This window comes from Rosa rugosa, chromosome 5, assembly GCF_958449725.1.
Source record: "Rosa rugosa chromosome 5, drRosRugo1.1, whole genome shotgun sequence".
Lineage (NCBI taxonomy): Eukaryota > Viridiplantae > Streptophyta > Magnoliopsida > Rosales > Rosaceae > Rosa > Rosa rugosa.
In genome coordinates this window covers 29,600,872-29,615,028 of record NC_084824.1, presented here as the reverse complement: position 1 = coordinate 29,615,028, position 14,157 = coordinate 29,600,872, and the positions used below count along the sequence as shown (strand labels likewise).

Below are 14,157 nucleotides of genomic sequence, written 5' to 3'. Positions count from 1 at the left end.
CCAAGGTACAATCCCGCACACTGAAGTTGGGGGACTGGGTCATGAAGCAGGTCTACCCAGAGCCCCGGGGACTGGATCCATCCTGGACAGGCCCTTACGAGATCATTGAAGAGGTAGGCCCCGCAACCTTTTTCATCCGGGACATGAACGGGGCCGTTTCCAGGCATCCATGGAATACCCAGCGTCTGCGGTACTATTACAAGTAGCTCCGGGAGCATCTTGTCCTAGCTTTTGCTTTTTGACCATACAGCTATGGCAAGCTACCCATCGGGTACTCATTCTGTATTTAACCACCATGTGGTATTTGAATGGAAAAATTAATTATTCAGACCATTTCTAGCATTTTTTTACCTACTCCGGACATTCCCGGACATCCGGACATAGCTATTGTCAGTTACTCTATTCCAGTAATAAGTGATGCAAGCAAATGCTTAAGGTACAAAATCCTAGAAATTTTAATTCCTTTCCAATTCCCATTCAAATTCAAAAAATTTCCATTCACAAAAAGCCTGGACCACCAGGCAAAGGAATTAAAGCCATTGTTCAGGGCAAGGATAATTTCTACTAACAAAAAAAGGGGGGGGGGGGAAGTACTGGTTATATAAACATCTATTGATCACGAGCGGTACTCTGGGATCCACCGGCACCAGACTTGGCCGCCGCCTGGTCTTTCTTCTTCTTCTCAAGAAGCCCCCGCCTGAATTTGGCTTCATCCAAGTACCCGGCGGCCACCCACTCCTTGAACTTCATGATAACGGCCTTACCTTGAGCAGCAGCTAGCATGGCAATAAGCTCATCGGAGGCCTTGTACTCCTCCACGGCCTCGTGCTTCTCCACGGGAAGGCGATCCTCCAGGTAGTCTGCCTTATCCTTCCATGACGTGGTAGACTCTGCAGCTTTTTTTTTCAGAGTCCTGGGCACTTTTCACCTCTTCCCGCGCCTCTGAGATTTCACCCTCAAGCTCCGCGATTCGATGCTTTAACTCGTCCATCTCGGCAACCATTGGAATCAAAGACTCGGTCTTTTTCTTCAAGGAGTCCCGCTCCTTCTCCAGCTTGGCCTTCTCGCCATGCAGATACTTCACCTGCCCAGAGAGATTGCTAACCTCTTCCTTCAGTTGAGTATCTTCCTCGCTGGCATCAATCGCGTACACATTGAAGAGTGCCTGCAAACACACCGATTAAAACATATATACAATGGTAATCGATTGCAAGGGTAAAGCAAAACCGTACCCACATCATAGATTCCCGGGCGAGACGGCGATTCTCTTTAGGTGTATTGTCCTTGGCCCGCACCCGGTCGAGGTCAATGTCCTTCAGGTCGCTAAGCATGGACCGCACGAACTTTTCATCAGCAACCCCATACTCACTTAACAGCTGCTTGATGGGCTTCTTGGGGATTACCGGAATGGCAGGAGACAACAGGGCAAGCGAGGGCGACGATTCTGGTCCCGGGTGGTCTTTCTTCTGCCTCTTCGCACCGGATCCCTTAACATCCCGGCCGGTATACGTCACCTCGTGTTTGTCACTTCGGTGCCGATGCCTATGTGATCTTTTCTTCTCACCTGGAAGCAAGGCCTCATCGCTCCCAGTGGAGAGAGAAGAAATAGACACAGAGACCGGTACCTTTCCCATCCCGGTATCATCTATCGTGATGACATCAGCTGCAGAACGCTGCGCGACTTGGGTCACGGGAGCGTCAGGATCAGGTTCCCCATATCCCGCATCAACGATCTCCAGTAGGGTCTCTTCAATGGACCGACCCATAGCCTTCGACCCTAGGTCGACATCAATATGAAGGGCGTCTTCTCCCTGGCCCATCAGCATATCCATCAACTGATTATCGTCCATTCTGTCCTCCTCTTTGCTTTTCCGGGGTTTCCTCTTCGGCGCTTTCACTGCAATCAGTTCCAAAGATTGTCAAAAAAGAGAGGAAGAGGGACATGCAAAACATATATATATAAATAAATTTTTTTTTTTAAGCCTCACCAGGGAGCCATCCTAGCCCTAGCCTATAAAGTATAGAATGCCGGATGAATCTATAAGAGCTCCTCTCTTTCTCTGACCAAACAGCATATACCCGGGCTATCCTCTTCCTTTCTACCTCGGATAAGGTGTAGGACTGGTCCCCGATAGCTTGGAAGGTACCGGTCAGTTGCCACTTCTTATTTTTAATTTGCCACCGCCCCCCAGCTAGAAATACTTTATTCCTCCACCTTTTGCTCATCGAGGAAGGCATGTCAGTAACCAACGGTTCGTAATCCCTAACGGCAAATGTCACGGTGCCCGCACAGGACAGCTTCCTTGAGTACAGGACCCTGTGTACCGCGCGGAATTCATTTACGGAGGGCCACCCTTGTTGGCACAAGTCCCACATGGCCATCATACTATATATTTGGCGAATAGCATTCGGGATCAACTGCCCCGGTGACAGGTTCAGCATCCGCAACAGATACTGTAGGCACCGGGGCAGCGGTAGCGATAACCCTTGGTGGAACTGGTTCTCGTGCAACGCCACCCACCCCGGGGCAGGATTCGCGGCCATCTCTCCATCCTTGAGAGGCCTAAGCTTCACCGCGTCCGGTATTCCCCACCTCAGTCGCATGTCGATGATCTCCTTCATCGTCATACTTCTCCCGGGTTCGTCGCATACGGTCCCGTCCGCAAGTGTGTACCTAGGCTTCGGTATGCCCTCTGGAATTGCCACCGTGACTACCGGGGCCTCCGCAGATCCACCATCGCTCTCACCCTCGTCGGACTCCTCACTGCCCTCCGAGAACACCCCATTTGAGGATCCAGTATTCTCTGCCAATTGATTTACTTGGTCTAAGTACCGATCGATATCTACCTCAGCTTGCCTGGCAGAGGACTGGTACGACGATCCCGTATCCCCACCCTTGACTTCTGATTCCATCCTAACTACAGTACCGGGGAACTCAAAACTCGCAATATCTGGAATCAGAAGCACAAGAGTTAGCCTAACCAGATCTAAGACCATTTTGAAGCGCGGATCACTCCCCACTTTAAACAAAACCCAGAAATTCCCAGAAATTCAAACAAAACCCAGAAATCCAAAGCAAAACCCAGAAAATGGAACAAACCCAAAAATCCAAAACAAGAGGCATAACCAACACTAGTGTTATTCGTGTTCTTCCTTTACGCAAACAACACAGACAGGCAAGCACACAACAGAAAACATCCATGGCAGAACCAGAAGCAAAAGAAAAACAAAAATCGCTCAAAATAGAATGAGAAGGTTCTGACCTTTTCTTCAGCAGACAATCGAGCGTCCAAGAGGCAATAACACCACTTCCTCCCTGGCTCCCTCTTCCTCGCCTTACTGCTGCAAAACCCAGTCTCTTTCTCTCTCTTTGATCTCTGAGGGTTTTCGCGAAAGTGAAGGGAAACAATCGGTTTCCCTCTTAAATTCAACCTCCAAAGCATCAGGGTCGTTGAAGACGAAAAGCCCTCAACCACAGGATCGCTACACGTGTCCCACGCCTTTCCCCATTCCTCGAGATCGGCAGATGAGAGGACGGGCATTTATTGCACAACAGTGCCCCACGTGGCTGACATTCACCGCTTAGCCCATTGGGTACCGGAGGCTCACATCCTCTACCCCATCGGGTATCAGAGCCAAGTCCTCTCTCTACCTCATTGGGTATCAGAGCCAAGTCTTCTCTCTACCCCATTGGGTACCGGAGGCTCACATCCTCTACCCCATCGGGTATCAGAGCCAAGTCCTCTCTCTACCCCATCGGGTATCAGAGCCAAGTCTTCTCTCTACCCCATTGGGTACCGGAGGATCACATCCTCTACCCCATTGGGTACCGGAGGCACACATCCTCTACCCCATTGGGTACCAGAGGCTCACATCCTCTACCCCATCGGGTATCAGAGCCCAGTCCTCTCTCTACCCCATCGGGTATCAGAGCCAAATCCTCTCTCTACCTCATTGGGTACCGGAGGCTCACATCCTCTACCTCATCGGGTATCAGAGCCAAGTCCTCTCTCTACCCCATCGGGTATCAGAGCCAAGTCATCCTCTACCCCATTGGGTACCGGAGGCTCACATCCTCTACCCCATCGGGTATTAGAGCAAAGTCCTCTCTCTACCCCATCGGGTATCAGAGCCAAGTCTTCTCTCTACCCCATTGGGTACCGGAGGTCACATCCTCTACCCCATTGGGTACCGGAGGCACACATCCTCTACCCCATTGGGTACCGGAGGCTCACATCCTCTACCCCACCGGGTATCAGAGCCCAGTCCTCTCTCTACCACATCGGGTATCAGAGCCAAATCCTCTCTCTACCTCATTGGGTACCGGAGGCACACATCCTCTGCCCCATTGGGTACCGGCGGCTCGCATCCTCTACCCCATCGGGTATTAGAGCCCAGTCCTCTCTCTACCCCATCGGGTATCAGAGCCAAGTCCTCTCTCTACCCCATCGGGTATCAGAGCCAAGTCTTCTCTCTACCCCATTGGGTACCGGAGGTTCACATCCTCTACCCCATTGGGTACCGGAGGTTCACATCCTCTACCCCATTGGGTACCGAAGGATCACATCCTCTACCCCATCGGGTACCGGAGACTCAATCCTCATCCTATCACAGCGCGTAGATTAGCTACCTACAGCGTAACCCGCTCAAGATATCCCTTGAACGGGAACTTGGGGGACTCCCTATAGGCACACTAGTGCCAAACTTTGAGACAAAATAATAATAAGTCCCCACCCAAGAAACATCTTGAACGGGAACTTGGGGGACTTGTACATACTAGGGAAGTCTCAACTAAGTTTGGCACTATCGGCTGGGACCCATCGGTACTCCCAGGTACTATGCCATGGGCCGGGTTCACGACCCACCATGGTGGGGCTCATATGGGATACCACCCCGGGCACCCAGGGCCCGGGACAGGCCAGCACAGCCCAACGATTTACACAACAGGAGGGCTGATATAGCATCAGAAGAGCAAACCTGTGTCCCACATCGAAGATAGGGGAGACTCCTTTCCCATGTTCGAGTATAAAGGCATTAGCACAACCACCTTTTACGGGTAATAACTCCTTTGTCCACTATTTACTTATTACACATCTATATTAGTTTCTGACTCAGGCATCGGAGAGGCGTAAACCGTACCGGACGGTTTACCCCTCTAAGTGTGTATTCTTGGTACAGGATTTAGGAGTTGGATCGGTACCCCAGACGGTATAGCATTCTGTGTGAGGTACCCGGAGAAAGCCACCAGAAACAAACTCTTAACTCTAAAATGGTCTGTCAAGAAGACAAGAACCCTTTAAAAACAGTCTTCAAAGAAAAAACTAAGGAGTCATTTATATCAAATACGCACTGCTCAATCTTAGTGCCATAGCAGTACTATATACAATATAATGAAGTTGTAAATTTGTTATACATAGAGTAAAATACACACCAACCTTCAAAAAAGAAAATAAAGCACAAAATGAACTTGATAAATATATATATGATACTTTGTTATATTGAAAAATGCAGGAAGAGCAGTACCCACTTTGAGGTTCCATGCATAAAGACCAACTAAGACTATTGGCCCATGATTGATAAAACATTACTGGCATTTTGCTTCAAAAAAGATAGAATCCAGTTTATACCAGGACAGAGCACTCAAAGGGACACTTGACAAACCTTAACCTCCTCAGAACTGTAAACATGGAGATGCTCGCCATTCTACACCAAAGATTGGGTTCTTCAATGAATTAACTTGAAAATCTATACTGGTGCTGATTCTCAATGTACAGCAATTATAATATTATATCATGAAAAGGAAAAAGCATTACCATGGTAGTACAAAAAGAGTGCTTATGGTAACCTTTTTTCCCAATGAAAACCAATATTGTGAAGCAAACTTGCAGCTAGGGAGGCAGCAAATTGACAATTTCTTAAACCTTCAAAAATCTCCTCCAAAAGTCATCTATTCAAAACACTGCACGTTACAAAATAACTCAATCTTCTCCATATGTAGTTTTAAAATCGATATACATCTGCTTTGGTTTTTCATTAGTCTTCATTGCATTTGAAAAATAAATCGTAGACACAATAGAGGAAGTAAGAGTTTTAGGTCAACTACAAGAAATATGATTGTAAAATGCTGATGCAAGCCAAGACTACTCATTCTTTTTGTGCCATTGGTGCAAAAGAGAGCACTTAAATAACAAAATGTGCAAGTTTTTGGTTGATTAGCATTACCTTTCCTGATGTATGAGAGCCAAAATAAATGGATTTTCACTTTTCCGAAAAGATAATATAAACTTGTGATCCATTCCAAGCTGACCCCAGTAAACACTTCCAAATCCCCCTTCTTCAAGATTGGCTGCTTCTTAATTTCCTTTTTGCATGTTTTTTGTACATCAGATTCCATTCATGTTATGCTCCAAACCCAGAATTACCCATTTACTAGTCATTTGAATGGTAAACGACAACTTTTTTATTCTCATTTTGAATATTTAATGGACCAAAAAAGTTGACTTTTTGTTTTGTACACTTTTCGAGAAAACTTTCTTCTAGAAAGTTGTAGGGCATGTTAAACCGAGTTCGTGGACATGGCACGTTAAAATCGGAGTTGTAACAAAGAAGTTATAAAGGTTTAAATTGAGTGGCAGTTTTGTAACTTTACTGAAACCCTATTTCAACAAATGGCAAATTTGAGCTTTCCATTTCGGGAAAGTTCTCAAGCTGCCTAGAAAATGGCAGATTCGCCACTGAAACTTCCCATCCTTGTTGGCGAAGATTCTAGCCACCTCAGGTCGTGATACTGGTTCTATTCTCTTTGTCTTGGGACAAGCTTTCCAACCATATATGACAGGACCCGCCCCGAATTTCACCCTGAAATCCGAGGTGGCCCTGCGGGGCCCACCTTAGAGATAACTCTACCGAGAACTGGTCGAGTCACCCCTAAAGAGGACTACCCAAAATAGTAACCCACAATAGATCAGAGCCAAACAAAGAAGCGCGGAAGCTATTCGTCAACTATGCCTCGATCCATGTACGCCCGACCTCAACTAATAGCGCCTGCAAACTGGGCATTAGAAACCGAAAGGCCCAGGGGAAAGTAGACGAAAAACGTTAGCGTGAGTGGACAAAAATAAACAATTTAAAATAAGAAGGATTTCATACTTTCCCACATTTATTCCTTTAAAAACTCGATGCATGCACAAATGGTAAAACACATTTAGCTTTAAAACCAAGAATTTCAAAACGATAAACCGACTAGCCTCGCTAGTCACAACATTCGAAAAATATATCGTAAAACCGAAATCTCGTTTCTCAAAAAGATAAGACCAGCCCGCTGGCTACAGTGAAAATCGGACTAGCCCCGCTAGTCAAGCAACGATAAAATATGGGGAAGAAGTTTCACCATACGAAAGAAGGGAGCCTCCCAGGCTCGGGTCGGAGTGTCCCACACTCTGGAGCATCCCATGCTCTGCTCTTACTCACCCACAAACACATAGTAAGCAGGGAGGAGTACTAATAGGCTAGCTAGCAATAAATATGACGACCCAGGTATGGCGGGTAAAAACTAATAAAATCCAATAAATCCTTAAGGCTTCCCCATGTCCCACGAATAAAGAAAATACGGGTACGATTCCCAACCGTGCCCGGAAATTCTCGTAAAAGTCGTATAAAGCAACAGCGTGTCCCACACGCTAAAAGAATAACTAGATTAACAATAGGGCATTCCCAATGCCAAAATCGAAAGTCAATAAATAACAAGAAATATAATTCCATCGAAATCCCATTTCGAAAAATATTCCAGAAATCTCAATATCGACGAATAAAATATATTAATAAATTCCGGAAATCACCTCGGAAAAATAATTCGTCGAAAATCACTTAAATCACAAGTTCAACTCCGAGCAAATAAAACTCACGTTCCAAAAATCATGATGGAAAATCCAAGCAATATTCCCAAACCGAAATCATATCCGAAACTAAAATAATATGATAATTAATAAAACATTAATTCGAAAAATAAATGCATGCATCAATATTCAAAAACAAACGTCCACTCACAGTACTATTGGCGACCACACAAACGAGTTCCTTCATCTAGCCATAGCTCGCAACAACGTCCTGTACACAAGTACATTTCCATAAACGACAATTCGAATAAATAATTACGAACCTAAACGAAACCCGAAAATCTCTATCTTCACTACTTCTCAAATTCAACCCAAATCTCTTCCACAACACCAATTCCTCAATCAACATATTCCACAACGAAAACGAGGAAAATCCGACGGCCGGATTTCCAACAATTCCATCACAAAACACCGTACTTCGAAAAATCACAAACAATTCCAAACTCCTCCAAAATTCACCAAACTTCATATACAAGCTCTACAACATATATACAATTTAATGGACTAAAAACTGGAATTAAATCACTGCTCAACACACCTCCACGCGCCACCAACAGTGGCGGCGCGTGGGCCCCACGCGCCGGCGGCCACCACCTCCGATGGCCACCAAACTTGGACAGTAGCATCTACTCAACACACTCAACCATTCATTCAACTACAACAAGTGCCAATTTTACCTGAAAGAGCTCCAGTTCGGCCGGTGAACACAAGCCCAGAAATTCCTCAAGAACCCTAAAATTTCAATTCATCAATTCGACATCTACACAACAAATCGTGACACAAGGCCATAGGGGAAATGATCAGTGATGAAAACCGAACCTTCGATGCCAATTTCGTGGCCGGAAACGGCCGGAATCGCCGGAAATCGACGAAACTCTCCAACTGCTACAGTGGACTTCACGGCTCAATTCCGAGCTCCACCGGTCGAGCCACCGCAAAACACCACCCCAGGCGTGACAAGGGAGAGGAGGCGAGCCTGCCGGTGCCCGGATTCCGTCGTGGGTCGGCCGGAGAAGGAAGAAACCGGAGGAAGAAGAAATCGGGCCGAAGAGGAGAAAGGGTCGGGGGAGAAGAGAGAGAAAAGCCGGTAAGTTTCCAAAATGGAAACTTACCACAGTAAATTGGCTATTTATAGAAACTTATCATGAATAGTAACCATGAACAGTAACTTTACTATTTCGCTTATAACTTTTGCATACGAGCTCCGATTTTTACGTACCACATATCCACGCGCTCGGTTTAACGTCCCCTACAACTTCCATGAAGAACATTTTCTCAAATTTTGACCCGAACAAAAAGTCGACTTTTAGGGCCACTAAAAGTACTAAACCGAAAGTAAAAGTGAAAGTAAAGGTCGTTTACCGTCCAAATGACTAGTAAACGGGTGAATTTGGGTTCGGGACGTTACTATATATGTCTTGCAACCTCTTACTCACCGTACGTGAAGAATTGAAGTAATAAATGTACGACCCCTTTTTCGGCATATTTCTCAAATTCCAGCCAACTCCGACCAAATTGGACGTTGAGACTAACTGAGCTTTGTTCGTCTTGTGATGCTATACAAAGGCACCAAGTTTCACATCTTAATTCAACCTGAGGAAGACGAATTTCGGATTTGAACAATTTCGGCCCCAAATCCTTTCGAGGTAAATTCTAGCTTCTACACTTAAAATTGGACCTTGTGCTAGCTGTAAAAGTTGTTGGAAATGTTGTAAGGAAGATTTTGGCATTGGTCTTGAACCATGATTTGATGGTCGGAGGTGGCGCTGCGTGGGGGGTGTCCTGTCACTTCTAGTGTCCTAATTTGGTGTGTTGGGTAAAGCTCATCATTACGAACATGTGGATCTAATTTGGTAGCTATATGATGAACTTCGGGATCGATAGAAATTTTCGAAGTTTAGGAAATTCAGGTTTCAATTCGATCATTGGATCGATTCCATTTTTAGATAGATTGTTATAATTATTGGAGCCAGAATCGAGCAACTGAAATTTAGGGTTTTTGGAATTCTTTTGAGGTAATTTCTAGCTTAGCTGTTTGTTTTTGGTAGTTGAAGAAGTTGTTGGGGTTGTTGAGATGAATGTCTTGATGTAAGCTAAGCCCAATTGGGTGGTCGAAGTCACGCACTGCTGCTTCAGGTGGCGCTTGGGGCCAATTCTGCCCTTTTAATTTGGCTATTGGATTGAATTTAGCTTTTACAACTTGTGGATATGATTTTGACCGAAATTGGAGCAAGGATCCTTGGAGCAATTTAGATATTGATCGGGAATTTCCGAAGTTCGAAATTTCGGTTGTCGATTTACGAAAATCGGTCCATTGGATTTTCCTCGGGTCTGCTGTAGAACATTTAAATCGATGAAATGATGTTAGTGGCGAAGTTTGGGTTGAATTCGAGGAGAATTAGAGATGTTAGTTTACGGGGATTTGATGTTTAGAATTCGGTTTCTAATTAACGTAAATTTAAAATCTGGTTCTTAGTTTGGTTGTTCATGAGTGCTGCTTTGTATGGGATGTGAGGAGATCCCACGTGAGGAAAGTTTTGATCGACGGTAGAATTAGCCGTATACTGTGAGTGGACTTCTGTTTTAAAATTAAATATGCATGCAATTATTTTGTCTTAAATATTATTTTAATTCTTGACAGGTGTTTTAAAACGCCTCGAATTTTGAATAAAGAAATTCAAATTCAAAACGCGATAACTCAACAATTCGCCCAGAAAATACTTATAAACTTTTTTCATTTAATCTAAGCAACAAAATAAATCGAGCCCACAATGTCAGAGAGTCACGTATTTCATTACCAAGTGTTTACATAAACTTGAAAGCATCAAAGTAAATGTAAATACTTACAAAGAGCATACTACAAATAGGAGTAAAGAAAATAAATAAAATAGGTTCTAAACCTAACACTGCTGCAACAACAAGCTGTGGTCTCAACCCTGGTTGCCATGACCTATAGGAATAACCCCTACACCATGGAATAGTGCACCGGGTTGCAACAACAAACCCGGTAAACTTTTTAAGCTCATATGAGTAAAACTCAACTGAAATGATTCAAAACAACGCATGCTTATAATTTCCTCAACCTATGGATAAATTAAAGCAACAACATTTAACTCCACAAAACAACCGCACATACAATTTACACAAGGTAAAAATCAGTAATCCATGCATAGAAAATTAGTTTAGGAGATTACGTAAAATCACACAGGTAATATCTTCCATATCCAATCCTTTTTTCTTTTCTTTTTATTGTTTTTTGCTTTTCATTTTGTACATTTTGGCTGGTACGGTTTTTAATGTTTGACCTTTTATCTTCTATTCCCGATATTCTATCAGGTGTTACAGTGATTTTGGGTTTGATAAGAGGTGAGCTGAAAGAACTTTGGAGTTATGGCACCGTGCTATATCCAACTCTGGGTGATTCTGGACAAGACAATAGATCAGTGAGAGTTTGAGTGCCCAATTGTACATAAAAAGGATCTCCACAAAGCTATGGTGTAAAAATGTTCATTTATATCATCTGTAAAGATTCCTACTTACATGGTCTAAAGAATACCAGTGTGAGCTTATACCATTTGCACTATTCATTTACTCGTCATGTGTATTACCGAGATGCGCTTTGAATTCAATGAAGCACCCAGTATTCCCAATAAACTTTGGATCCAATTTTTAGCTGTATAATCCTTGCTTTTTAATCCAAACCATCTAATTAGAAACCCAAGGGTGAATGTCTAATGTTGACTTTCATTAGAAACCAAACCAAGTATTGTCAAGACAAGCCGAGGACCTGAGTTCAGATGTGCCTCTGCATGCGTTATATTATACTAGTAATTGGTCCTTAGATGGTTATAGATGCATCAGTCCATGACAGGATTTGTTTATCTGAAGTGAACAATATGGTATTGCATTCTCCATGTCTCATGATCCAATTGGTTAAACCTTTTGGAGTCTCCTAATGACTACATTTTATTCAAACAACACTAGTTGTTTGGCTTAAACCTCAGGTAAGTCTCACTCACGACAAATCTTAAAGCGGAAAAATTATTATATGGTCCTGCACCACCATACAAATGTTAGTCCGCGCTAGTATGATTGACTCATGTAAAAATGAGTTGGCATTATGCTCTATAAAACAGAAATAAGAAAATACTGACACGGGGACTTGGAGCCATATTACTATAACAGCAAATCCATCTCCAAGGAGACAAGCTAGAGTACCCCCCCAGTATGGGATACCTCTATTTTTTATTTTTTTAATATATAACAATTAAATATGATAGTAACCTGATGAATAGGTCATCAGGTTACCCAATAAAATTTTGACACATGGAAAATAAAATAAAAAAATTATACCAATTTAACAACACATTTGTCATCAATTTGTAATATTGTCTGTGTACATGTAAATATTGTCCTAGACCTTGTAATTACCACAAAGAGGACATTTATTACAATACTTTTGATAATTTGTCCTTACATTCGTAATAAGCGTTGTCAGAGATGTAATTATTTTCTCAATTACGAAAATTACAAAAAGGATTATTATCACAAATGGTACCTGAACTATACCTCAATCTTATCGATGGTACCTGAACTTCAATTTTGATCACAACCAGTACCCGAACTTTTCGATTTCATTTTAAATGGTACCTAGAGCCACCTCCGGTCAATATTCCGACTAAAAATGGCATGTGAGGCTATCATAGTGATGATTTTGATGATTTTAAGGGTTGCGATCATATATTAGTGATGATTTTTTGGAAATAGACTTGCCTTGAACTTGATTTTTTTTTTTTTTTTTTTTAGATTTGGCTTTTTTGGCCGGAATAGTGACCGAAGGTGGCCTTAGGTACCATTTAAAATGAAGTCGAAAAGTTCGGGTACTGGTTGTGATCAAAATTGAAGTTCAGGTACCATCGATAAAATAGAGGATAAGTTCAAGTACCATTTGTGATAATAACCCTTACAAAAAGTATCACCCAATTACACAATCGAGAACTATATTACGTGAATGAGGACACACGCTCTATTTGGTATGAAATTTGAAGATTTACCAATCGTACAACACATTTGTCGTCAATTTTGTAAAATGATTCATAAATTGGTAGATGTTGTCCTAGACCTTGTAATTACCACAAAGAGGACATTTATTACAATACTTTTGATAATTTGTCCTTATATTCGTAATAAGCGTTGTCAGAGATGTAATTATTTTCTCAATGACGAAAATTACACAAGGTACCACCAAATTACACAATCGAGAATTATATTACGTGAATGAGGACATATGATTTATTTAGACTAAAATATGAAGATTTACCAATCGTACAACACATTTGTCGTCAATTTTGTAAAATGGTTCATAACTTGGTAGATGTTGTCCTAGACCTTGTAATTACCACGAAGAGGACATTTATTACAATACTTTTGATAATTTGTCCTTATATTCGTAATAAGCGTTGTCAGAGATGTAATTATTTTCTCAATGACGAAAATTACACAAGGTACCACCCAATTACACAATCGAGAACTATATTACGTGAATGAGGACATATGATTTATTTAGTCTAAAATATGAAGACTTACCAATCGTACAACACATTTGTCGTCAATTTTGTAAAATGGTTCATAACTTGGTAGATGTTGTCCTAGACCTTGTAATTACCACAAAGAGGACATTTATTACAATACTTTTGATAATTTGTCCTTATATTCGTAATAAGCGTTGTCAGAGATGTAATTATTTTCTCAATGACGAAAATTACACAAGGTACCACCCAATTACACAATCGAGAACTATATTACAAGAATGAGGACACACTCTCTATTTGGTATGAAATATGAAGATTTACCAATCGTACAACACATTTGTCGTCAATTTTGTAAAATGGTTCATAACTTGGTAGATGTTGTCCTAGACCTTGTAATTACGACAAAGAGGACATTTATTACAATACTTTTGATAATTGTCCTTATACTTTTGACATTTATTACAATACTTTTTAACTAACAACAATTCTCTACGTACAATATTCCAATTCTAAACCAAATATTAAGACAATAGTTCAAAGAAATTCAGCTTTCTACATTGTGATGTAACTAAAATGAATGAAGAAAAAATGCTCATATACGCCATCTTTCATATTAGGGTTTGCAACTTGTCAACTCTAGGGAAGGCCGCTTTCACAGACTCAGGTTTATGGTAGTAAAACTTTAAAGCAAACACAAACAATTAGGCATGAACATATCTCAGTCTACCATT

General features: G+C 42.2%; 1 protein-coding gene across 1 annotated transcript in view; it reads left to right on the top strand.

Moving 5' to 3' along the window:
- Positions 1–11,611, top strand: part of LOC133708769 (signal peptide peptidase-like 5) — a 68,049-nt gene extending 56,438 nt beyond the window's left edge. The window contains exon 14 of the mRNA XM_062134291.1: positions 11,232–11,611. Within this exon, the coding sequence (XP_061990275.1) occupies positions 11,232–11,350 (119 nt within the window). The 3' untranslated portion in view covers positions 11,351–11,611. The remainder of the gene's footprint in view (positions 1–11,231) is intronic.
- The last annotated feature ends 2,546 nt before the right edge of the window (positions 11,612–14,157 follow it).